This window comes from Lampris incognitus, chromosome 5 (genome assembly GCF_029633865.1).
Source record: "Lampris incognitus isolate fLamInc1 chromosome 5, fLamInc1.hap2, whole genome shotgun sequence".
Taxonomy (NCBI): domain Eukaryota; kingdom Metazoa; phylum Chordata; class Actinopteri; order Lampriformes; family Lampridae; genus Lampris; species Lampris incognitus.
Genome location: NC_079215.1, coordinates 55,828,134 through 55,853,521, shown reverse-complemented (window position 1 = coordinate 55,853,521; position 25,388 = coordinate 55,828,134). Strand labels below are relative to the sequence as shown.

The window sequence follows — 25,388 nt, the reverse complement described above, 5'->3', positions numbered from 1 at the left end:
CCCGTCCACTATTCCCTCCTAGCTTCTCCTTTGTATTCTACCACTTGGTGTTGCCCATGTGGCTTCGTTTGCTGTTGAAATTCACCAAACTGCCATCAACAGAGATACAGTAAGATGTTCTCTATCACTCTTTTTTTTGGGGGGGGGGGGGTTTGCCCCCATTTTCTCCCCAGTTGTATTCGGCCAATTACCCCACTCTCCCCGTCACTGCTCCACCCCCCCTCTGCTGATCCGGGGAGGGCTGCAGACTACCACATGCCTCCTCCGATGCATGTGGAGTCGCCGGCCGCTTCTTTTCACCTGACAGTGAGGAGTTTCGCCAGGGGGACGTAGCGTGTCCACTGACTTCCGGTTTCTACTGCAGCGATCATACCAGTTTCCTGTTTGCTGGTGTGTGCTATTGACAATGGCATAGGTGAAAAGGTTCAAGTTGTACATATCAAGTTACGTCCCCTAGGTATGACCGCTGCAGTAGAAACCGGAAGTCAGTGGACTACAGTTACGCACAGAGCTGATCCCCCCAGTTCCCCCTCCTCCCCCACCGACCAGAGGAGGCACTAGTGCGGCGATCAGGACACATACCCACATCCGGCTTCCAACCCGCAGACACGGCCAATTGTGTCTGTAGGGACGCCTGACCAAGCCGGCGGTAACACAGGGATTCGAACCGGGGATCCCCATGTTGGTAGGCAACGGAATAGACCGCCACGCTATGTAGATGCTTTTCTATCACTCTTATCACTCTAATAGAGTGGGGTATACAAGCAGTAGAAAAAAAGCAGCAACAAGTATAAGTAATCGGTCCCTATCCCAACTAATTCTTTATACCCATTAGCCCCATAATTCTTCCCACTCAATCCCACCCCCAAGAGGAAAACACCAAGTGAGAGGCAAATAGGTACACTCATTAGAGCTCTCAACCGGGCTTGACCTGCCGAAATCCCGCTTCTTTCGCTTCCTTCTCCATCACTCTGAACGTGCTCGAACCATTCAGTCTTCTGGTAGGTTTTTTACAATGTCCACTCCAGTATTTTACGAGACCCAACTTGTGATTTTGTTTGACTACACAAAACTCATGTATGTTTACAAGCACAAGCGAAGAGTTTGTCTCTCTGACCCGTTGGTAATTTGAAATACGGGTCTGTTTTGCTTCAATTTTTGCAACCATTACCGGTGTAAACAAACCTTTTACAGCGTTAGAAAACACGAGAAATTCAGATTTGGTCGTTGTTTCGTGTTAGTCCTTTTATCAAGAGACCCGTCAATCAACGAGAGCAGCTTCCAGTGCTGGGTTTAGCATTTTGGTAGTGGGGTTATGCTTTTGTTTACATGTAAATTAAGGACTGTGCATACTCAGTCAGGATATGATGTAAGTAAAATGTGACGTTAGCTGCTCAGTGTGTAATCCATACTAAGCCTTCTTATAATTACAAACTTAAAACAATGCTCCTGTGTCATTATGTTCACAAAGTCACACAACCGTTGAGCGTTGCACCCATGACCCTTTATCTTCTTGATTTTGTTCTAGTTTAAAGTAAAACTGAATGGAAAAACACAAAATCTTAACAGTGGAAAAAGGTTCAAGGGTTCAACATCTTTCAAACCTTTTGCAGGGTTAGGGGTTCATGACAAACGTGACTGAGAGATGAAGTGATTTTAAAAACACATCCATCGGTGGTCCAGTGCCTTTTCCATCTCCAGTGGAAAGAGGAAGTAGGAAATCAGGGGCCAGCCCACAGATACAGCGAGGACTCTTGTGACGGCCTTGTCTGAAGTATGGCCAACGCTGCGCCCATGTCCCTCAGACTCTCCCCCTCAAGTAAACAGCAGTAAACAGGAAATTGTTGGGTAGAAGAAAAAAAACAGCCAGCAGTGAGAGATCTCAAGACATCTTAGACATCTTTAGGGTACATCCACCTTCTGGCTCATATTATTCCTTGGCACATATGGCCAGCGAGAAGAGATGAGGAGGAAAGACTGGATGCATCCTGACACTGGAGGTTTCAGAGTAATCATGTTGTTCCAGGAGTTTTCTGATTATGGAGCACACAGTGGTGGTGAGAGGAACAAGATGTTGTGCTGAATGTGGGGTCTGTGTCTCCCGTGCATGCTCCCGTGCACACTCCCGTGCACACACTATAGGCTCAAGATGAACCCAATTGAGGAGCGGGGTCCACAACAACTATATGAGACCATCCATTATCCAAACCGCTTATCCTGCTCTCAGTGTCGTGGGGATGCTGGAGTCTATCCCAGCAGTTATTGGGCGGCAGGCGGGAAGACACCCTGGACAGGGTGCCAGGCCATCGCAGGGCCGACACACACACATTCACACCTAGGGACAATTTAGTATGGCCGATTCACCTGACCTGCGTGTAGACACAGGGAAAAGATGCAAATTCCACACAGAGGACGACCCAGGAGGCCCCCAAGGTTGGACTACCCCGGGGCTCGAACCTAGGACTTTCTTGCTGTGAGGTGACCGCGCTAACCACTGAGCCACCATGTCGACTGTAAAAGATCTACAATCCAAAACCACAAAGGACTACTAGACCAATATAATGAAATACATGTTCTCTTGTTTTTTTGCTTTTAAATAAATATGGACAGTATTTCATGAATAAAGTCAGAAATCTGAAGTTCATGTTGAAATGATATTATGAGAATTAAGACAACATTTTGAGAAACAGATTAAAAGCTATTTTTTGGGGTCATTCTATGAAGTCACACATTTTCAGTGACCTGCAAACCACCACCCAGTATACCACTATAGCTTCAAATACCCGACACAAAGGTATACCAACATTTTGAAAACGTTCTAGACAATTTTCAAATGTCATTGTTATTCCAACCATCTTGTCAAGATATTCAAAATTTTCCCAGAACACTTTTTTTTTTCTTGCCTTGGTACTCCATCCTATAAAACACTCCATAACACACGGAAGAAAAGCTCGGAAGAAGCCTGTATTCAGTGATATGCCGCCTACCAAAACATATCGCAAAAGCAGGATGGATGTCACATTCTGTCATCTAGTGATAATAGTGACGACTATTCCAGATCTTAACTCAGAATACGTTTTCTCTTACCTCCCTTTGCTCTCATTCATCACAAGAGGTGAAAAGTGTTTCAGGGAATGAATCGTTCGGTGAGGAATCGGACTGGTCTCGGCCCTAGTCCTCCTCGTTCTCTTATTTTGCTCTCTCTCCTCCATCAGGGAGAAAGGGGGAGAGGCAATCCCCTAGGCCCAATCTTCTCTAATGGCTTTTTATGTCAAAGAGGAGTACAGTGCTGGTTTTTGATCCTGAGTTTCGCTCCCCCCTATGGTATGTCTAGTCTCACTAAGAGGAAGACTCCGTCCTTCACTGAGATGTTCTCTTTAACTGGAAGAAGAACTGGAAGAGGGCTCTCATCTGAAACATGCTGTTTTTGAAGGTTGCACATCTTATTTGTTCATATGATTTTTTTTTTTAGGACGAGCACTGCTGAGCCAGGGCAGATGGCCAGAGCATCGTACCCTCTTAACCGTTTCCTGTTTTGAAGGCTCGATCATAATCATGATTATTCTGCTCCTCCTCTGTTTGTGAAGTCAAGCTTAATTGGTTTTGATTGTATCACCGCGAGTGTGTGGAAAGGGAGAGAACATCTGTACAGATGCATCAGAAACAAAAGGTATCAGTGACCTGATCTTTGAAAGCGTGTACACCCCTTAAGCCCGGTTCTAATGAGGCGTTGTCGATTTGAGCAGAATCCTAATAAGAAGGTCACCGCTCATTCATAGTACACAATACAATACAAAGGTTGTAACATATCAACACCCCCCCCCCTTTTCACCCCAGTTGTTTCCGGCCAATTACCCCCACTCTTCCGAGTCGTCCCGGTCGCTGCTCCACCCCCTCAGCAGATCCGGGGAGGGCAGCGGACTACCTCCTCCGATACATGTGGAGTCACCAGCTGCTTCTTTTCAGCCTGACAGTGATGAGCCAGAGCTGTTTCAGCTAGAGGATCAGGTTTGAAGGCCATTATCTGATGGAGGCCGCTGCCTTCAGTTAATTCACACTGGTGGTTAAAGTTGGTACTGCAGCTTTAGTTCTCCTGAGCAGTTCCCCAGAGCCCAAAGTAAAAAATAAAAAAAAAACTTTCTACACTGCAGTAGTTTAAAGAACTACCCTTAATAATTACTTTATTAATCAACGAGATCCCTCGGCTCCTCCTGACAAAAATGACAGTGTCCCTGAGCAATACCCTGAACTCCTCACTGCTCCCAAAGAGCAGTTGATACCTTGCATACTTTGCACAGTTGACATGCCATCGGTGTGTGTGTGAATTAATTAATTGTAGAGCGCTTTGAGTGGCTGTTGCAGCTAGAAAAGTGCTGTATAAAATGCAACTTGATTGATTGAGTTTCTCCAGGGGGACATAGCATGTGGGATGATCACGCTCTTCCCCCCAGTTCCCCCTCGAACAGGCACCCCGACCAACCAGAGGAGGCGCTAGTGCAGCAACCAGGACACATACCTGCAGACACGGCCAGTTGTGTCTGTAGGGACGCCTGACCAAGCCGGAGGTAACACGGGGATTCGAACTGGGATCCCCGTGTTGGTAGTCAACGGAATAGACCGCCACGCAACCCGGACACCTGAACATACCAACATTTTGACAATGTCATATTCGACGGAACTCTGATGAGGACGACGTTGTTTGTGAGAGATGCTTTCGTATGAGCGTGACCTCCTCGCTTGTGTTTTAGTGATGCCACAGCGACTCACCGGGGCAGCTGATCTGGGAGGTGCTGCGGCTGCGGCGGTTTCCGACGATGGCCACCACCCGGGCGCTGAGGCTGGAGCGCCTCTTCTTGTTACCGCTGCCCACGGTGCCCAACGCCGTGTCTGACTGGCTGCCATCGGTGCGCTCCTGCGTGTAGATCTCGCCGCTGACGCTGGAGCTCTTGAGCATGCTCCGACCCGCCGCGCGCATCTGCCGACTGGGGCCAGAAGGAGAAAGTGAGGAAGAAGAGATTAGGAGAGGAGTGAGCTTTGAACTGGCATGAAGGCCTGGAAACATTACTCATTCCATCAATGTTCTCTAATGCAGTACCTTTGTTTTAGTTCTATGGGAGAGTTAGTTGTTGAGAAAATGGGTGTAGGCCGGTGCAACGGTCATCAAAACATTACAAATGCGTGGTGGGTGGCGACTGACTTATGCTTTAATGATACAACATGAAGTTCACGTCAAGTTTACTCAATGAAATAAATGTTGAGACTTCCAGAAAAGGAAATGGCTAATGCACAGTTGAGATTACGTCACAAGGTGATGGTGATGAAGAGTAACTGGCACATCATATGTAATAATTCAAACCATTACATTATTGTTAGTGGTAACTATTTGTATGGACAGTCTGTTAAGAGTTATTGAGGATCCCACTCATGTGTTTAAGATCCTTCTCTGGTAAGCTCTATACAGGGGCAGATGCGATTCAGAGTACTATGGTGCCTCCTAGGGGTTCGGAGGAGTTGCCGTTTGTCCATCCCCTCAGAAGGGCTGAATGAGCTGCATGAGAGCCCGGCTACACTGCCTCCGTCCCTTATAACCTCCAGTTCCGCCAGGCCCACCGCGGCCTCAGACCAGCCAGCAGGAGCAGCCAGGGACTGAGCAGAGAGGTGCGAGATGGTCTGAGGCCTGTCCGCTGGCGCCTGTGGGGTGGTGGGGTGGGAGTGGGATGGTAAGGGAAAATCCAGCTCTGGAGGATGAAGGGGGTCCAAGCAGTCACGGCACAGGATGCATGCAAGGAGAGATCTGAGACAAGCACTGAGAACCACAACAGAGCACAGATGTGAAGGCACAGACACACACACACACACAAACACACACACACACACACACACGGTCAAACATCACTGGGGATTGAGGGGAGCAGCTCAGTAGTGTCACAAACATCTAAAGGCAAAATGAGAAGAACAACATTTGAAACAAAATGTGTTTGTGTGTGTAAGTATGAAATCTGATGAATTAGCTGGAATTAATTGGAAACAACAATTATCAGGGAGCAGTGTGCCTAACCAATAGAAAACCTGCCTGGGAGTATGGTGCTTCTGTGTGTCTGAGCAGCCTCAGGCTTCCATAATCCACAATTCTGTGCATATTGACTTCAATAAAGTACTGTATCTTCAAAATGACCTGAAGCAAGTTTGACAGCAGCGACACAACACATAAATTATCCCACTTGGGCTAAACAGTCACCCCAAACCGGTTTCTGTACAGGGATGGAATGCTAATACATACATGACCCTTGGCCAGTCAGAACCTTTGCATTATGTATGAGGCGCGTGATGAGCCCTCTAGAACAGACTGAAGGAACATGCTGTTATCACAGATGGTCAATGCCTCTATGGTCTGCGTTTTAAGATCCAGCTCTCTGTCATGGTGAGGCTCATCACAGGCACAGAATACTGAAAAAGTCTCCTCTGAGGCCAGCCTCCACACCGCCACAAAGAAAACACCTAACCTCGGCTGCCATCTCATCTCAACATCAGCCGCTTCTCTGGGGTCGGGTCGCGGTGGCAGCAAGCTAAGTAGGGAACTCCAGACGTCCCTCTCCCCAGCAACGCCCTCCAGCTCCTCCTGGAGGATCCCAAGATGTTCCCGGGCCAGATTGGACATGTAGTCCCTCCAGCGAGTTCTGGGTCTACCCCGGAGTCTCCTCCCAGTTGGATGTACCTGGTAAACCTCCAAAGGAAGATGCCCAGGAGGCATCCTAATCAGATGCCCGAACCACCTCAACTGGCTCCTTTTGACGTGAAGGAGCGGCAGCTCTACTCCGAGCTCCCTACGGATCTCCGAGCTCCTCACCCTATCTCTAAGGCTGAGCCCAGACACCCTACGGAGGAAACTCATTTCAGCTGCTTGTATCCGCGATCTCACCCTTTCTGTCACTACCCAAAGCTCATGACCATAGGTGAGGGTTGGAACCAAGATTGACTGGTAAATTGAGAGCTTTGCCTTCCGGCTCAGCTCCCTCTTCACCACAATGGTCCGGTACAACGTCCGCATTACTGTTGATGCTGCACCAAGCCACCTGTCAATCTCCCGCTCCATCCTACCCTCACTCATGAACAAGAACCTGAGACACTTGACCCCCTTTACTCCTCGGCTGCCATACACACACATACGTATTAAGACATATACACACACACACACGGGCACACAATAAAACACATGCACATAAACATGGCACACACTGTGCACTAGCTGTATCTCCTTCACACCCTCTCTCTGTTTCTTCATGTTCTCTTGTACTTTCTCCATTGCTCGCTCTCTCTGTCTCCATCCTCCATCCTCCATCTCCTTTCCTCTCTCAGATCAGACTCTCAAAAGTATGTCAGAGTCTGTGCGGCTGGGCTCTCATAAGCCTCTGTTTAGATTGATCTGAGGCCATAAAGAGCAGCGGCCCTTTCTCTCCTCCTCCCAGACCTCAATACATTAGCTAGCTAATAAGCTGCACTACATCACCACCTGGCCCACTGAGGAGCGCTGGGATGGAGTCATCTGTCCATGTCAGAACTGCTCAGCAACGGGAGCCGGTGGAAGGGTGGGGTATCTGTGTGTGTGTGTGTGTGTGTTTGATGATGTGCTTTGTCTGTATATTTGCATCTAAGTGATCGTTACAGATACTGTTATGGTAAAGTGGTATCATTTGGAGTGAACTGGTCAGGAGAGAGCTCTCCTATAGTTTCACCCCGACATCTGACCTCCCCTCCGGTACGATCACACTCTTTTTTTGGGGGGGGGGGGTTTCCCCCTTTCCCCCCCAGTTGTATCCAGCCAATTACCCTATTTTCCGAGCCGTCCCAGTCTCTGCTCCACCCCCTCTGCCGATCCGGGGAGGGCTGCAGACTACCACATGCCTCCTCCGATACATGTGGAGTCACAAGCCGCTTCTTTTCACCTGACAGTGAGGAGTTTCACCAGGGGGACGTAGCGCATGGGAGGATCACGCTATTCCCCCCAGTTCCCCCTCCCCCCCCGAACAGGCTCCCCGACTGACCAGAGGCGGCACTAGTGCAGCGACCAGGACACATACCCACATCTGGCTTCCCACCCGCAGACATGGCCAAATTGTGTCTGTAGGGACGCCCGACCAAGCTGGAGGCAACACGGGGATTCAAACCAGAGAACCCCGTGTTGGTAGGCAACGGAATAGACTGCCATGGTACCTGGATGCCCGCAGTCACACGTTCAACAAATCTGCGTATGTGTATTAATAAAGTCTTGCATTGTCGTCATCATCATTACAAAAGCATCACTGTTAACAGTTGCGGCTGTACACCTCCTGGGGGTTATCCAGCAACTCCTGAAGCAATACTGAATCGGCCTCTACTCCTGTTGGGTGTACCTGTCTGAAATAGGGTGAGCTTTACCTGGACTCCCTCGTGTCTCCGGTCACCGTGTGCCTCCTGCGCCTCAACTCTTCAGAGAAACGCCTCTTCCCTGCTGCCCTCCTCCTCTCCTCCTCTGTCCCATTTACCCCCCATGAGATCCTTCTGTCCTTCTTCTCCTCCTCTAATGATTTGGACCTGGGTCCGCATGTGTTTGTGTTTCAGTTTGCCCCATTGCAGGTGTGTGTTTGTGTGTGTGTGTGTGTGTGTGTGTGTGTGTGTGTGTGTGTGTGTGTGTGTGTGTGCATGATAAGAGACAGGAACATGCAGATCAACAGAAAACATGCAGCGGGACAGCGTTTAAGAAAAGAAAGATAAGCAAACAATGTGATTAGCATGCATATAAGACCGACTCCCTTATTTCATGTTCCTATTTTAGATTTCATACGATTTTCTTTTTTTTTAAAGGGAAACTAACTGCATTGTCGCTAGTTCAATAGCCAATAGGGACTAACCTGAGCCGGCCCCTGGGTCGTTCTGATTGGATGGACATGTAGCTTGTGCTACTGAGGCGAGAGGCACTGCTGGCATGGGAGAGGGCTGACACGTCACTCATGTCGCTGTCTGACGACCTGGCTGACATGTTGTCGCTGCTACGCCTCTGTTCAGCATACATCTGAGGAGAAAGGTGGAGAGGGACAGAGAGGACGGGCAAATTACGCCGAGTCAAATTCCTCTTGTGCAAAAACTTGGGAGAACAGAAAACATCCTGATTCTGATTTCTGTACTGGTTATCATCATCAATAGGAGGAACTGGAGATCCTTCACGAGGCATTTTCAGTACAGTTCATAAAGATGTGGTTGAGTTTGGTTGACAGTGCAGGGAAAGGTCTTAAGACGGCTGAACATAGAGACGCTGACCTCCCGTTTGGTCTTGAGGTCCGTCTCTGGGTCATGGGAAGCAGAAGGCCTGTTGGAATGTACTTTCATCTGCAGCTGTCGGGCTCGTTCCTCGACCGCAAGGGCTGATAGATAGATTGATAGGTCCGGTAGACCGACAGACATAAATACAGACAGACAGACAGACAGACAACGAGACAGGGATGAATAGTGCATAGGGAAAATGTTAGAAAATGGTCAGAACAATTCATAAACAAGAACATGAAACAACAATGTCAATGCAAGGCTACAGTGAGGGACCAAGGATGCAGTAGCTGGCTCCTAACACTAGGGGGACCATGCTTGTGCGCCATTGTACAGCACAGTATGTACATGGGAAACTAAAAAAAATACCAAAAAGCACCACAAATTAGCGTTTCACCAAGGCTTTCTGGTAATGATAGGGATCAGGAAGATAACTTGCAGAGTTTGTCACGTACAAATTTTGTTGTATCAAACACGCGGGTGGAGTTCAGTGAGACACTTGTGTGCTTATAGAGTAATCTTTTCCACCCTCTCTATTATGTTCATGAGCTTCACTGGCATGGGATTAATGAACATAATGAAGGCCATGATGTGAGGGAGAGAGAACAGCAAAAATTCTTTATCAACCGAAAGAGAAATGAATATTGTCGTCTGTTAAGTTATGTTCTCAGGACACCTTTTCTTTTCTTTTGGATTTCCCCCTTTTTCTCCCCAATTGTACTTGGCCAATTACCCCGCTCTTCCAAGCTGTCCTGGTCTCTGCTCCACCCCCTCTGCCGATCCGGGGAGGTGCTGCAGACTACCACATGCCTCCTCCCATACATGTGGAGTCGCCAGCCTCTTTCCACCTGACAGTGAAGAGTTTCACCAGGGGGACGTAGTACCCCCTCAGTTCCCCACCCCCGAACAGGTGCCCCAGCCGACCAGAGGAGGCGCTAGGGCAACGACCAGGACACATACTCACATCCGGCTTCCCACCCGCAGACACAGCCAATTGTGTCTGTAGGGACGCCCGACCAAGCTGGAGGTAACACGGGGATTCAAACCGGCGATCCCCGTGTTGGTAGACAATGGAATAGACCGCCATGCCACCCGGACGCCCTCTCAGGACACCTTTAACAACTGCACACGCACAAGCACACTCACACACACACACACACACACACACACACACACACACACACTACCTTGTTCTATGCTGCTGCTCTCTGCAGGTAGCTGTGGCAGCTGCCGGCCCCTGCGGCCTGACGAGTGCGTTCCCATCGGCGGGGAAGGGCTACCATGGGGGTGTGTTCTGACAGAGGAAGGCCCAAAAAGAGACAAGAGCCATAAAAAGATGAGAAAGAAAAACAAAACATCAATTTGAATGTATTCTTTAGAAGTGAAAGGAACTCCTTAATTCAACCAAAGCAGCAGGGGCCACACTGGCAGTGTGGACGGTACATGTAGGACAGGGCCGCGTTATACAGTATCAGGCGAGGGACAACCCGGAGACATGCAGAGCTCCTCCAGCAAACAGCTCACATCCAGATTCATGTATTATGCAGGATAAGTGGTTTGCATTTAAATCTGGTGAGTGGTACCAGGTGCTAAATATTTCTGTGGGCAGGAAAAACAGATCGCCGCTGAACAAAAACGACGCATCACAAAAACCCACACTTCTTCATCATCCCAGCTAATGACCCAGCTACCGTGTTCACTCAGCAGCTCCCGCGGCTGAAACGTGGCGCTTCCTTTGGCTCATCCACGTAAGATGCTGTGTTAAAATGCGGCGTTTGGTAAACGAAATCAAAATTAGCGCAGGAACAATCGATCAATTTATTTTGTCGATCGACAGGAAGTGAACTGATTCTAAGTTTGGTTATCGATTGATTGTTTTAGTCATCGTGGAAAATACCAAGTATTTGCTGGTTACAGCTTCACACATGCTCAGATCTGTGGGGCCTGTCTCCAGGTCGTCTCATAGGGGTTTTCTGGCTGCTGCTCAGGGTAACAGCGTAACTTTAAACACATCAGTTCATGGAAGGGGTGGGCGTTTGTCAACAGTTTTGACATTTCATAGACTAAACGGTTCGTTGATTGATAAAAAAAAATCAATAATTTTCATGGTTAGTTGCAGCCTTAACCGGAGTGTTTGTGTGCAGGGTGGTGGAAAGAAAGCGGGGGGGGGGAGGGGTATTGGGGGCTTTGTGCACCTGTCTGACCGTGGCGAGCTGGGGCAGGACCCAGCTAGGGCCGTCTGACCAAAGGGCCTGAGCGGACCCTCTCTCCCCCTACTGCCCCTCAGGATAGAGGTGGGCTGGATGCAGCTGCCGTCAGCAGGCAGACACAGAGGATGAAGAAAACACGACAGAACAGCACGGACATGTGAAAACAGCAAAACAAAGACCAACTGAAATAACAAACCAGTTTATGGGTGAGTTCAGTCATACGACACGTGCAAGCAAACTAGAGGGAATGAGAAGAGCAGGATTTATTGATGAAATATTGTGACTGCTTTTAGATTAATAAAAGGTGGCTTTTTGCATAGGGGGCTTTTGTGGTTTTCAGCTAAAAACAAAGCTAGTCCCGAGAAGACAAGTCCCCGTTGGTGATGTGTTGATCAGGACAGATCACTTCCCCTCAGAGACTGGGAAGTATGGAAAATGTGCTGTGACATGCCGGGAGGTGAGGTGAGAGGGGATAATGTGAGAGAGGTGACCGGATGTGAGACTTGAGCAGCAGCGGCTGAACGACTGATGGGAGTGGCAGTCTTACCTGTCGGCCTCCAGGCCTCTCTTGCTGCCTGCTGGACAGCTGGGCCTGGCCGCGCTGCCTGACTGCCTGCTATGGCATACAGGAACCGGAAATGAGGAAGCGGCGGAAGAAATGAACAAAGACACAAAAATGGATGACGGCGAACAGAAGAGTGAACACGTGTCTGGCATGAATACAAATGAGTGAAACTTGGCTAATTAGCTACACACTGTATATTGTATTAAAATAAAAATCAAGCTTGCTCGCCGTCAACCTTCTAATGACAAAACCAACCGGCTGTGAAACACAAAGCCGGATAAGAAAAGGCTCTTCGTGACGGAGGGAGAACAGCAGCGAGACCACGTTGCAGAGGGAAAAAAAGCATGGCACGACCCTAAACTGCCAGTACAGATGCAGGGAGAGGAAAACAGACGGCACCGACCACAAGATCAGAACATTCTGTCGGCCTTTATCTACTGGAGAAGCTTTGGGGCGACGATGTTAAGCAAAGAGGTCTGATCTAGAAGACGGCAGCAGGCTCCAGGGGCTGGTGGCAACAGGGGAGGGGCAAGCCTGACACCTGTCTTCCATAGGGGAGGCAAGTTCTACTACGATCCTGCGGGGGGGAGGGGGGTAGCACCCAAAGATGGGAAAACCAGGGGAAGGTAGACAGTCAGCCGTGTCATGGTCTGATATGATGCTGACTAGTGAACCCTGGCTGATAAAAATAAAAGCAGTGCTGTGCTGAACAGCATCTATTCGGCTCCCTTTCACTCATCAGACTGGAAAACTGTCCGCGTCATCACAATCCCGAAACAGCGGGCTCGTGTTTCGCTATCCAAAATAAACATTTCCATACAGTATCCCATAATCTTTATCTGAGTCGAGGCGTGCGTCTTATATCCGAAACGTAGGCCGGTTCATTGAAGCGGTTGAAGTGCACAACCAGAAAAGGCTGCCTTTTTTTTTTCCTGTGGCACCACTGAAGTTTATTAGAGTCAACCATGGCAAAAATGACACCGTCTTCTCCTTTGCATGAACAAGTATAATCCTGAAACTCCTTTTTTTTTTCCTTTTTCTCCCCAATTGTATCCACCCAATCACCCCACTCTTCCGAGCCGTCCCGGTCGCTGCTCCACCCCCTCTGCCAATCCAGGGAGGGCTGCAGACTACCGCATGCCTGACACATGTGGAGTCACCAGTTGCTTCTTATCACCTGACAGTGAGGAGTTTCGCCAGGGGGGACGTAGCGCGTGGGAGGATCACGCCACCCCCACCCCCCCGAACAGGCGCCCCGACCGACCAGAGGAGACGCTAGTGCAGCGACCAGCACACATACCCACATCCGGCTCCCCACCCGCAGACACGGCCAATTGTGTCTGCAGGGACGCCCAGCTAAACCGGAGGTAACACAGGGATTCGAACCGGCGATCCCCGTGTTGGTAGGCAACGGAAGAAAAGGCTGCAATTTACAACAAATTTAATTGAAGTTTGTGTGTGCGTGGCCTCGCTTTTGCATTTTTGGTACCCTGAAGTACCCTTTAAGCATTTTGAAACTGTCGTGTTTGCATGAAGTAGGAATTATAATTCAGTGAGAGAATGCAGATTTACGTACATATGTGTGGTTGGGGGAGGGGGGGTATTTGTGTGCATGAGTATTCGTATATGTGCATATGAAATGTACCTGTCTCTATCGGGGGAGTGGAAGTTGGAGTCTGGTCTCAGACAGGTGGTGCTGGCACTCCTCACTCTGTCCAACGACGGCTGCAGGTCGCTGCACAGCCACAGCATGGCAGCAGAGAGGAGGCGCGAGAGAGAGAGAGAGAGAGAGAGAGAGAGAGAGAGAGAGAGAGAGAGAGAGAGAGAGAGAGAGAGGGAGAGAGATAGAGAGAGAGAGAGAGAGAGAGAGAGAGAGAGAGAGAGAGAGAGAGAGAGAGAGAGAGAGAGAGAGAGAGAGAGAGAGAGAGAGAGGGAGAGGGAGAGAGAGCGTTAGAAAGGTATATAACTATGGAGGAGTAAAGAAAACAAATTACAAAGAAGAAATAGAATATAAAACAGAGAAAAGACAGGAAGAAGAGAATAATTCTAGGGGGAACAGAAGAAGAAAATGGCGAGAGGAGACTTTGCGGCACAAAGAGGGAGAAAGGAAAGGGAGATGGAGGGAGGCCACCGAACGGCACAGTAACACCGTGTGAGCGAATATCTCCATTTATCACAGCCAGCCGGTCCTCCGGCCATACAGGCAGTCCACTCCGAGTGAAGTTTGGTGGGTCACCATGGCAACCAGGTCCAAGTGGATGAGGGGATTGTGTGTGTGTGTGTAAGTCTATATCGTTACAAATAGAGAAGAGTCTCCCTTTAAATCTGCCCATTTTCCTGAAGCCCAACCGAGTCACCAAAACTTCCAAGAGTCTCTTCGTAAGTAATCACGTTGACTGTCCAGTCTCATTTGCATACAGTGCTGGTATACAATCCCTGATCACAATATGTTGTGCCTTGCACGACTGCATGATGTGTATATAGCTGTCCTGTCCCTTCAGTCTCAGAGACTGGAGGGACAGAGGGAAGCAGGAGTCAAGTCCTGCTTAAATTAACCCCCAAACCACCCCATATATATATATGTCTCACTGTTTTAATTAAGACAATGTGAGTAATGTTTACACTAGACTACACTGATGTGGGTGAAATCAGATAAAGCATTTGTCATGTGAGATGGATGGTGGATATTGATACATTTTAAAATTTGACATTGATTTCCTGACAATGTCATTTGAACTCTACTGCTAAACATGAAGTGAATAAATATTAAATGTTACTGAAGTTGTGTACTCTTGTCTAGAATTTGCTTTTGGTGGTTTGCCTGTGCACAAGTGTATGCCCATGGTGGGCTTGGGATTCACAAGGGTGATATTGGCAGGTATATTGATATTGGTTATCTTATATATATATATATATATATTAGATATTATTATGATATAGATTAGTTAGTCAGTTAGTTGTCTTAATGTTGTAGCGAATTCCGGGGGGCAGCCGGGAATCTGCCGCAGCCAGCACGCGAACCCAGGTCTCCCACACCTTGGGCGACTACGTTAACCAGTCGACTAAAGGGTCCGACCCGTTAGCCAAGAGCTAGCGAGTCTAGTCATCCGTGATTGTTACACTACTCCCTTCCTTCGAGAAGCGCGTCCCCTCGCTTCAGCATACCAGCTCCCTCATGCCTCTGGGCGTACGCGCTTCCGATGGCCTCACGGTCTCACCATCCCACTTCCCACCAATGTAGGGAATTTAGGGGGCAGCCGGGACGCGAACCCGGGTCTTCCGCACCACGGGGGACTACGTTAACCAGTCCATTAAAGGGTCCGACCCCTTTAGTTGACTTGTTAGCGTAGTCGCCCGTGGTGCGGTAGACCCGGTTTCACAGCCCGGCGGAGGCGGATTCCCGGCTGCCCCCCGGTTTCGCTACAATATGTCTCAATGTCACGCTACTTACTCCCAGTGGAGCAGGACACTGGCCGCTGGCTCCCTGCAATCACATGATGCCGTGCATCACGGATGCGGCCTAAATGCAGGCTTCACATGAGCGGCAACAAGGATTTAGAAGTTTTAGTGTTTATCTACCGCTGTACTGTACAGTCGCAAGCACACGTTTGAAGTCTCTGCTATGCATCGCCACCCTCAAAGGAGGAAATAGGCTGTGGAGCAAGCAGGCCAGGGATTCCTCATGGTGGTGGACGTAGATTCTCTGGCGGCGGCTGTTAAAGGGTGAGCTGGTGGATGAGGAGGTGATGTACGGGGGGGGGGGATGGTTGTTGTCTGGGGTGTGCCTTACCTAACCGTGACTTCGTCAGTGAACCTGAGCACGCGGTGTGTAAGGACACTACGGGGCATGGTGCCGCCCCCCTCCCGCTTACAGGGTGGCTTGGTCTTTAGGCATGCAGGGAGGGTGGAGCTGCAGGCCAGAAACCACCACCGTGCCAGGCCGCGAGGACATGCATGCAAGAGACGTGACACGCCGATAAAAACAGGACGACAATGAAGAGAAAGACAAACAAATACACATGATACTGTGTGTGTGTGTGTGTGGGGGGGTGAAACCAGGTGCAAAGACTGCAAATATTGGGAGATAAAAAATGAAAACAATAATAATCAAGAAAGAAACAACATTTATATGTCAAAGCAATATGGAATGCAAGGAGGTTTGTGAACAACAATGAAGCAGCAACAGCAGCAGTACAGCATGGGCTTCTCTGACACACACACACACACACACACACACACCCACACAGGAGATTCATCATTTCATAGACAGTCTTAATCTCCCATTTATAGCATGACAAGCAGAAGAGATTTTCATTAAGCTGGTAAAAAGATAAGGGGAAGAACATGTCCACACAGACGGTGAAGATCGCACATTCTCCACACTTAACACACAAATTAAAACGGAGCGAGGCCGGGACCAAACACTACCTCACATTAAAGAACCTGCCACTCTTACTGCGCCGCGCTTCATGTTTGTGATTATGCCTTCAAAATGCCTCCTAATAACCACAGAGGGCAGTTCATTAAATGAACATAGCAGATGCGGTGCGGTGGCGTTCTGTCGAGGACCTCAGAGGACCGAGCTGCTTACGTAACGGTGTGGCCACGGTTCCTCTTTAAACCCCCTCTGTGTGGATGGAGTCTGCACACTACAGCTGGACGTATAGGGAGATTACACGTAATGCCGATTATGTAACACAATCTAAAGATCTAAAGCCTCTGAGATGGCACGTGGCGAGGAAACCGTGCTCGCTCTGGGGAAATAAGCACGGATCTATCATGGCTCCAAACAATGGATTAAGCGCACCACTCGGCACAACCTGGTAAAATGCAATGCTGCGAGCGCCGCAAGGAACAGGGGTTTCCGGCCGGTGTGTTGGCGAGGACGTCTCTGAGACGCCTGCTTAGAAGTACTCATACACATTTCCCTCATAACGCTTGTGAATAGAGAGAGAGAGAATATCAGTACATCGATATGGTGCAAGTTCGGAGATTAGCCATGTCAAAGGAGCACATGATGCAGGGAAGGGGTGGGGGGGGGGCACATGTCAGGTGGTCATGCAGCTTGGCACACGGTCACACCATACAGTAGTGAGAGCATAAGGAGCATTGCAGTCTGCAAAAAATAACCCACGTGGGCATTTTTTCTTGCATTGAGAAAACGCCGCTGCAATGTAATGGCTGCACGAAGTGCACAGAGGAGCCCGGGGGGAAACTGGGGAGGAGCAGAAGAGGGGGAGGCGAGGACGCCTTCCGGTGCCACCGGCTTACCTGTAAATGTCTTTATGGATACCGTTTACTAACAGGGGCATTTTAGGGGGGAGTGTGTTGCTGTGTCTACCTATGCCCCTGGTGGTGTGAGTGTAGAACATGCAACATAGAGGAAGAAAGGACACAAAAAAAGAAAGAAGGGGAGGGCGTATACGAATACTGTGAGTAAACCCATCCATGTAAAATCATCAAGGGAGATTTGCCTTCTTTGAGGTCAGCCTCTGATTGGTTCCCTAATCCTCTCACAATTTGATTACTGTTTTATTTTTTATGTTTTTCCCCCAGACTGTGTTTAGTGGCTGACAACAGAGAATGACATCCTTTGTGTTTGGCACAAAATTATGGTTTAAGTTACAGCTATCAAACAGTGTTAGAAATGTGACCGTTTTTCTAGGTGCCAAAACAGAAAAGTTCCATGTGGTAAGTCGAGAAAATATATATAAACTATTTTTTTTCTGTTTTTTTTTTTTTTTTTTTACCTGTTGGTGTGCAGGCACTCGGCACTCCCGCCCCGGATAGACCTGTGCATCTCCAGGACCTCACTGTCGATGCCACGGTGATGGGTGAACCGATCAAAAACAATCCGAAAAACACAACAAAAGGAGGACGGCAACTTAGACCCACTTAGCAAGTGGGTTTATGAATGAGAAAAAACCAGAACACAACTCTGAAAATATAATTCGTTCAATAGTCCATACTCAGCGATCCAGAATCACAGAACAAGTTTCGTTATTTGCAATGACTGTTCTTTTGGACCGTTAGTGGTTTTAGTAGAAATCGACTACGCTTCCACCATCTCAGGCAACCATGCGAGCAGAGAGGACATGGGCTGGAGATGGAGGTACCGGCAGAGACCCCCCCCCCCTTTTTTTTTTTTGTTGTAATTTTCCCCCTGTTTCTCCCCAACTGTATCCGGCCAATTATCTGGCCAATCTGAGATGTCCTGGTCACTGCTCCCCGATCCAGGGAGGGCTGCAGACTACCACATGCCTCCTCTGATACATGTGGAGTCGCCAGCTGCTTCTTTTCACCTGACAGTGAGGAGTTTCGCCAGGGGGACGTAGCACGTGGGAGGATCACGCTATTCCCCCCCAGTCTCCCCCTGAACAGGTGCCCCGACCGACCAGAAGAGATGCTTGTGCAGCGACCAGGACACATACCCACATCCGGCTTCCCGCCCGCAGACACAGTCAATTGTGTCCGTAGGGATGCCCGACCAAGCCGGAGGTAACACAGGGATTCGAACCGGCGAGCCCCAGGTTGGTAGGCAATGGAATAGACTGCTACGCTATCCGGACGCCCACCAGCAGATATACTCTTAACCAGCTTTTGGAACAACTGGAGAAAATTTGATATTAGTAGAAATTAGTACTGCAATATCACAGTCAACAATAGGGGCGCCTAAAAAGAACACTAAATATTTGTAACACGTAATTTTAGGGGGTCAGAAATTACCTAGTAATAAGGTGGTAATTACCATGTAATTTCTTAGAAATAAGATTGAAATTACCTTGAATTTTCCTACTAATAAGGTGGTAGTTTTTACAGCTAATTTTACAGCTAACCCTAATCCTAACCCAAATTACAAGGTAATTTCAACCTTATTTCTAAGAAATTAGATGATAATTACCACCTTATTACTAGGAAATTAGCAGGTAATTTATGACCCCCTCCGACCCCCTAAAATAAAGTGTAACCTAAATATTTCTTAGATGTTATAACAGTAAAGTTCCAGAAATGTCCCTTCTTCATGGCTAAATCAGTCTTTTTTGATCTTTGCTATGCAAAAGTGTAGAAAACCAGTTTCAGTCCAGTCCCCGCTGAATAAACCACTAAGGGAGGATTCATCTAGTGTGTTGGTCTCTGCATTTCTACTTATTGTGTGCTGATCGTTGTAACTACCATATCCAATCTAAACTAGCCAAACCCTAAATCCCACAGCCCCCTTATCCCTGACACCCACTCACCCCAATGCCCTGCCATGACTACCACCACCATTCCCCCGGAAGCCCCAGGAAAGCTGTACCTGTCCTCGGAGTACTCGTAGTCCGAGTCGCCGGAGCGCTGGTATTCCAGGTGGGAGTCATGGTAACGGGAGGGGGAGTGGGAGTGATGGCGATTTTGGTGGATCTCATCCAAACTCCTGATGAAACAAAAACTCAATCCCATTAATGTATAATAGAATACATAGTAATAGTCTCATGCACATACTGTATACACTTGAAGGCAACCTTGTACTGTGTTATCAGCCACGACCTGTGTTCTTCTACTGTCCCACTACATTTGGCCTGGATGTTGAAGACATCCATGGTCAATAAACTGTATGATGATGAGAATTAATCTACTGAATTGATAATTGCAACATAAAGATAACTTCTAACACAATTGGCCGTGTCTGCGGGTGGGAAACCGGATGTGGGTATGTGTCCTGGTCGCTGCACTTAGCGCCTCCTCTGGTCGATCGGGGCGCCTGTTCGGGGGACGGGGGGGGGGGACTGGGGGGAATAGCGTGATCCTCCCATGCGCTACGTCCCCCTGGCGAAACTCCTCACTGTCAAATGAAAAGAAGCGGCTGGTGACTCCACATGTATCGGAGTAGGCATGTGGTAGTCTGCAGCCCTCCCCGGATTCGCAGAGGGGGTGGAGCAGTGACCGGGATGAGTCGGAAAATAGGGTAATTGGCCAAGTACAATTGGGGAGAAAAAGGAAAAATCCAAGAAAAAAAAGAGATGCAGTTTAAAACACTTTAACCCTAATCTGAACCACTACCTAACCTGTATGTCATTAATAAATCATGGTAGAAGTTTCACAATGGAATTTGTGAAACACCCACCACATTTCTACACAGGTTTTAAAGGGTACCATGCACATCACATATTGATGCACTGTCAATAGCAGCACTATATGAAGTCATGGCATGAGTACGCATTGGCTAGTAGTTAAGTGAGCTATGCTTTAATGGGTTCAGTGTATTTAAAGTAGTGAAGCAGCAATGACGGCTGGAAGACCTTTTCAAAGTCCACCGCCTTAAAGGAGGCATCAATGCACTGACGCAAACCCCTGACAAACAGCTACAGTAAACAATTGGTTGTGTTGTCTCTTATTGTCCCATCTCATGGCTCTTTGAACATATTATCAAAGAGCATAGGTATGACTCCGAATCAAAAAAGAATGCAAAGAAATTATATGGCCAAAAGTATGTGGACACCCCTTCTAATTAGTGGATTTAGCTATTTCAGCCACATCCACTGCTAATAGGTGCATAAAATCAAGCACAAAGCCATGTAATCTCCATAGACAAACACTGGCAGTGGAACGGGTCATACTCTAGAGCTCAGAGACTTTTAGCGTGTCTCTGTCATAGGATGACACCTTTCCAACAAGTAATTCGTCAAATTTCTGCCCTGCTAGATCTGCCCCAGTCAACTGTAAGTCTGTTTTTGTGAAGTGGGAACGTCTTGGAACAACAATAGCTCAGCCGTGAAGTGGTAGGACACACAAGACCATAGAACGGGACTGCCAAGTGATGAATCATAGCGCATAAAAATAATCTGTCCTCAGTTGCAACACTCACAACCGAGTCCTAAACTACCCCTGGAAGCAACATCAGCACAAGAACTGTATGGCAGGAGATTCATGAACTGGGTTTCCATGTCCAAGCAGCCGCACCTAAGCCTAAGAGCAACCATGCGCAATGCCAAGCATTGGCTGGAGTGGTATAAAGCGACCCGCCATTGGACTCTGGAGTAGTGTAAACACGTTCTCTGGATTTATGAATCACGCTTCACTATCTGGCAGCCTCACAGACCAATCTGGATTTGGCGGATGCCAGGAGAACACTACCTGCCCGAATGCATAGTGCCAACTCTAAAGTCTGGTGGAGGAGGAATAATGGCCTGGGGCTGTTTTCATGGTCTGGGCTAGGCCCATTAGTTCCAGTGAAGGGAAATCGTAATGCTATAGCATACAATGATATTCAAGAGAATTTTGTGCTTCCAACTTTGTGGCAACAATTTGGGGAAGGCCCTTTCCTACTTCAGCATGACAGTGCCCCTGTGCACAAAGCGAGGTCCATAAAGACATGGTTGGCTGAGTTTGGTGTGGAAGAACTTGACTGGCCTACACAGAGCCCTGACCTCAACCCCATCCAACACCTTTGGAATAAATTAGAACGCCGACTGTGAGCCAGGCCCTCTCTCCATCATCAGTGCCCAACCTCACTAATGCTCTTGTGGCTGAATGGGATCGAATCCCTGCAGCCAGTTCCAAAATCTAGTGGGAAGCGTTTGCAGAGGAGTGGAGGCTGTCATAGCAGCAAAGGATTGACCAACTCCATATTTTTGCCCATGGATTTAGAATGAAGTGTTCAACAAGCACATATGTGTGTGATGTTCGCGTGTCCGCATACTTTTGGCCATGTTGTGTAGCTAGAGAGCAGAAGAGATTGTCTGACCACAAGTGTCTGTAAGCTTCAATGGCATTTGGGTTACGGTTCTGTTTTTTTTTTATACATAAATTATTTCTGATTTTTCCCTTTTTCTCCAAATTTAGTGGCCAATCGATCCCTATTTTAATTCAAACACCCACCCTCATACTGTTTGCGTTCTCCAACTGCATCTCTCCGGCCGGCAGTCTCGAAGGAGACGCCTCGCCACTTCCGTGACAAGGTGAATCCAGGCCGAAGCACTGCTTTTTCCGACCCACACACAGACGCATTCATGTGACGAACACAAGCCGACTCCGCCCCCTCCCGAAGACAGCGTTGCCAATGATTGCTGCTTTATCGAGTCCGGCCATAGTTGGATCTGACGAGACCGGGGCGCGAACCCTGGTCCCCAGTGGGCAACTGCATCGACACAAAGCCGATGCTTAGACCGCTACACCATTGCGGACCCCCACGGTTCTGTTTTTATGATGTTCATTCTCCTCAAGCAAACTTGGGAATAACATTCTCCACAACAACATGTCAGCTTGGAATTCCTGGTTATGATAAACAATTTGTGTCTGCATACTCAAGGCCAGTTGTTGTCCAGTCTGGTCCTTGGGACAGCCTAGTTCTGCTGGATTTCTAATCTGTTTGGTAGTTAATCTCAGTTATGTTTTGCCAGGTTGAAAAATCACTGACAAGTTGGTTGGATACCGGACAGAAAAGGAACTAGCAGTACCGGGAGGTCGTAAGGACTGGAGCTGGAACAGGGATAGGAAATATACTCATCCCCACTTGAATCTCCATTTTAGGGAGAACATGAGAAAATGGCACTGTAGCACAGTGAATGCACTTCTGGGCATGTTTGTGAGATAAGCTGATGCTGACCTCTGCATGGGCACATGGGCGGGTCGTGAACGTGCCCTACATGAGTCCTCTCGGTGAGGAGATACTGAACGAGAGCGGTGCTGTACTGGCCTCTGCTGCTCTGGGACGGCCAAGGTGCTGCCTCTCTCTCTCTCCCTGGAGTTACGCTCGGTACCTACACTCCAAATGCACACACAAACACATGAAGGGGGGGGGAGACAGAATTCAGCCACATCGTAGATCTGCACAGACTCATTTATAGATACACAGCCTGTATGCACAAACACACTCACATGTACATTCACGTATTTCACAAATGCACCTGCCCTCCACACACACACACACACACACACACACACACACACACACACACACACACACACACACACACACACACACACACACACACACACACACACACACCTGTTATGTATCCACAGTTTTCATGTCAGAGCAGTGAGTGAGGGCCTAGTCCAGTTGAGCCTTCACAACAGGTCATGCTGGAAAAGTGGTGTTGACAACCCTAGTCTATTCAAGCCAGGGCAAGTCCGCATTATCTTTCAAGCTGTAGAACATCACAATAGGATGTTTTACAGAGGCAACCAGCTGGCAGATTAGCTAGCTAGGTGAGCTAGCCCGGAAAGCTCAGGAATCAGGAACACTTCCCCAGCTCACATCAGTGCAACACAAGGACAAAAAAACATATCCAAAACTACAAGAACTTCAACACACATACTATCTAACACATATATCTAAACTAACACATATATCCAAACTTAAAAAAAATAAATAAAAAAAATCACTGTCCAAGGGAACGAACGCCAGCCAGGATGACTGTCAGAACTGCTGGTCTGCATGGGCTAGCAGTTAGCTTAGCCTGCCCCGCTTCCGCGTCCTGTCAGCTGACTATGTCTGCAATGTCTCTATCTTAATAGGGTCAAATAGTGCTTGCAAATGTTCATAATTTATCATTAATAACGTATTCAGTGTTCAGCATGGAGTACCAGGGGGCTGGAGTTCACAGCTTCAGAATATTTTGGGTAGTATTTTGTACAACAATCAGTGGAAAGCATACTTATACTTTTTAAGCTCCTCTTGTGACTAACTTTTTTGGGAATTAATTACTGTATGTTGGAGCAGTGGTTAGTGCAGTCACCTCACAGCAAGAAGGTCCTGGGTTTGAGCCCCGGGGTAGTCCAACCTTGGGGGTCGTCCCAGTTCATCCTCTGTGTGGAGTTTGCATGCTCTCCCTGTGTCTGCGTGGGTTTCCTCTGGGGGCTCTGGTTTCCTCCCACAGTCCAAGGACATGTAGGTCAGGTGAATCAGCCGTACCAAATTGTCCCTAGGTATGAATATGTGTGTGTGTGTGGGGGGGGGGGGGGGGCTATGTGATGTCTTCGCAGCCTGTCCAGGGTGTCTCCCTGCCTGCCACCCAATGACTGCTGGGATAGGCTCCAGCATCCCCGCGACCTTGAGAGGCAGGATAAGTGGTTCTGATAATGGATGGATGGATGGATGGACATTGTCTTTTGCAAGAAAAAAATACCATTCTCACCTGGCCCCTACATAAACTAAAACCGATATCTATAAAAAGTGTTTGCAGATGCTATAGGTCCAGCTCTGATCTCTGTTCTAATGAGAACAACCAAAGCAGAAATAGGATAGCACCAAGACAGCTGTTTTTTAAACTTTGGTCTGTAGTGTTCTTCCATTGAAGTAAGTCATGTGTGGGCCAGACCAGAAGCATGCAGGAGAGCAGCAGAAGAGTTAGTAGAACAGTGAATTGTCTGAGCCCACCATGCAGTCTGTGATTCCAGTGACTCTTATCTACTTTCTCCATGGCCCAGCAAAGGAAGAGGAGGGATGTCAACCTCAGCGAGGAAGAGTACAAGGTTTTAGAAGTGTAAGTATGGTCCACTACAACAGTATACAATTTCATACCTCCAACCCATTCACAATAATGAAAGTCTTTGAAATGACACTGTCTTTGCTAGTTTGAGAAAGCAAAGATTAGGCTTTTTTTTCTTCTCTTTTTATGCAGTTAGATTACAGCACACCACTTGGCGCTGGGGCAAGAAAGATGTTGGAAGGCTGGCACAGGGAGAGACTTGCAGACAGACAGGGTAAGAACAGGAAATGCTTGAAATGTTCTTCCGTCTCTCACCAAGTGCTGGACACAAGCAGTACAACAGGGCAATGCTCAGAAAACATGTCCTCCACCCAGCTTTATTTATTTATTTATTTATTTTTACTTTGAGATACTTTTATTGATCCCCGTGGAGAAATTACGCTCTGCATTTAACCCATCCTAGTTGTGTAGCGAGGAGCAGTGGGCAGCTGCCGTGCAGCACCCGGGAACCAACTCCAGTTCATCTTGCCATGCCTTGCTCAGGGCCACAGACCCCTACTGTGCCCACAGACCCTAACATGCATGTCTTGTTGATGGTGGGGGAGACCGGAGCACCAGGAGAAAACCCACCGCAGACACGGGGAAAACATGCAAACCCCACACAGAGGACGACCTGGGATGACCCCCATGTTGAACAACCCCAGGGTTCGAACCAAGGACCTTCTTGTTGTGAAGCGACAGCGCTAACCACTGGACCACCGTGCCGCCCTTAATTCACGACTGTTAAATCATCATCAAACTCTGTATGAATGATGCGACCCAGAATGTTGTCGAACACACACACACACACCTGCACACGCACACAGACACACACAAACATGCATTCACGCAAGTACAAATGTA

The 25,388-nt window shown here is 48.2% G+C and overlaps 1 protein-coding gene across 1 annotated transcript in view; it reads right to left on the bottom strand.

The window, feature by feature from the left end:
• rims1b (regulating synaptic membrane exocytosis 1b) overlaps positions 1-25,388 on the bottom strand; it is a 155,207-nt gene that overhangs the window by 5,333 nt on the left and 124,486 nt on the right. Inside the window, exons 16-29 of the mRNA XM_056280117.1 lie at positions 22,658-22,811; positions 19,370-19,486; positions 17,823-17,885; positions 17,344-17,421; positions 15,863-15,982; positions 13,693-13,807; positions 12,614-12,666; positions 12,056-12,120; positions 11,493-11,643; positions 10,485-10,591; positions 9,295-9,398; positions 8,889-9,049; positions 8,416-8,571; positions 4,768-4,982 (exon numbers count right to left, since the gene is read on the bottom strand). Of these exons, the coding sequence (XP_056136092.1) occupies positions 4,768-4,982; positions 8,416-8,571; positions 8,889-9,049; positions 9,295-9,398; positions 10,485-10,591; positions 11,493-11,643; positions 12,056-12,120; positions 12,614-12,666; positions 13,693-13,807; positions 15,863-15,982; positions 17,344-17,421; positions 17,823-17,885; positions 19,370-19,486; positions 22,658-22,811 (1,659 nt within the window). The remainder of the gene's footprint in view (positions 1-4,767; positions 4,983-8,415; positions 8,572-8,888; positions 9,050-9,294; positions 9,399-10,484; positions 10,592-11,492; positions 11,644-12,055; positions 12,121-12,613; positions 12,667-13,692; positions 13,808-15,862; positions 15,983-17,343; positions 17,422-17,822; positions 17,886-19,369; positions 19,487-22,657; positions 22,812-25,388) is intronic.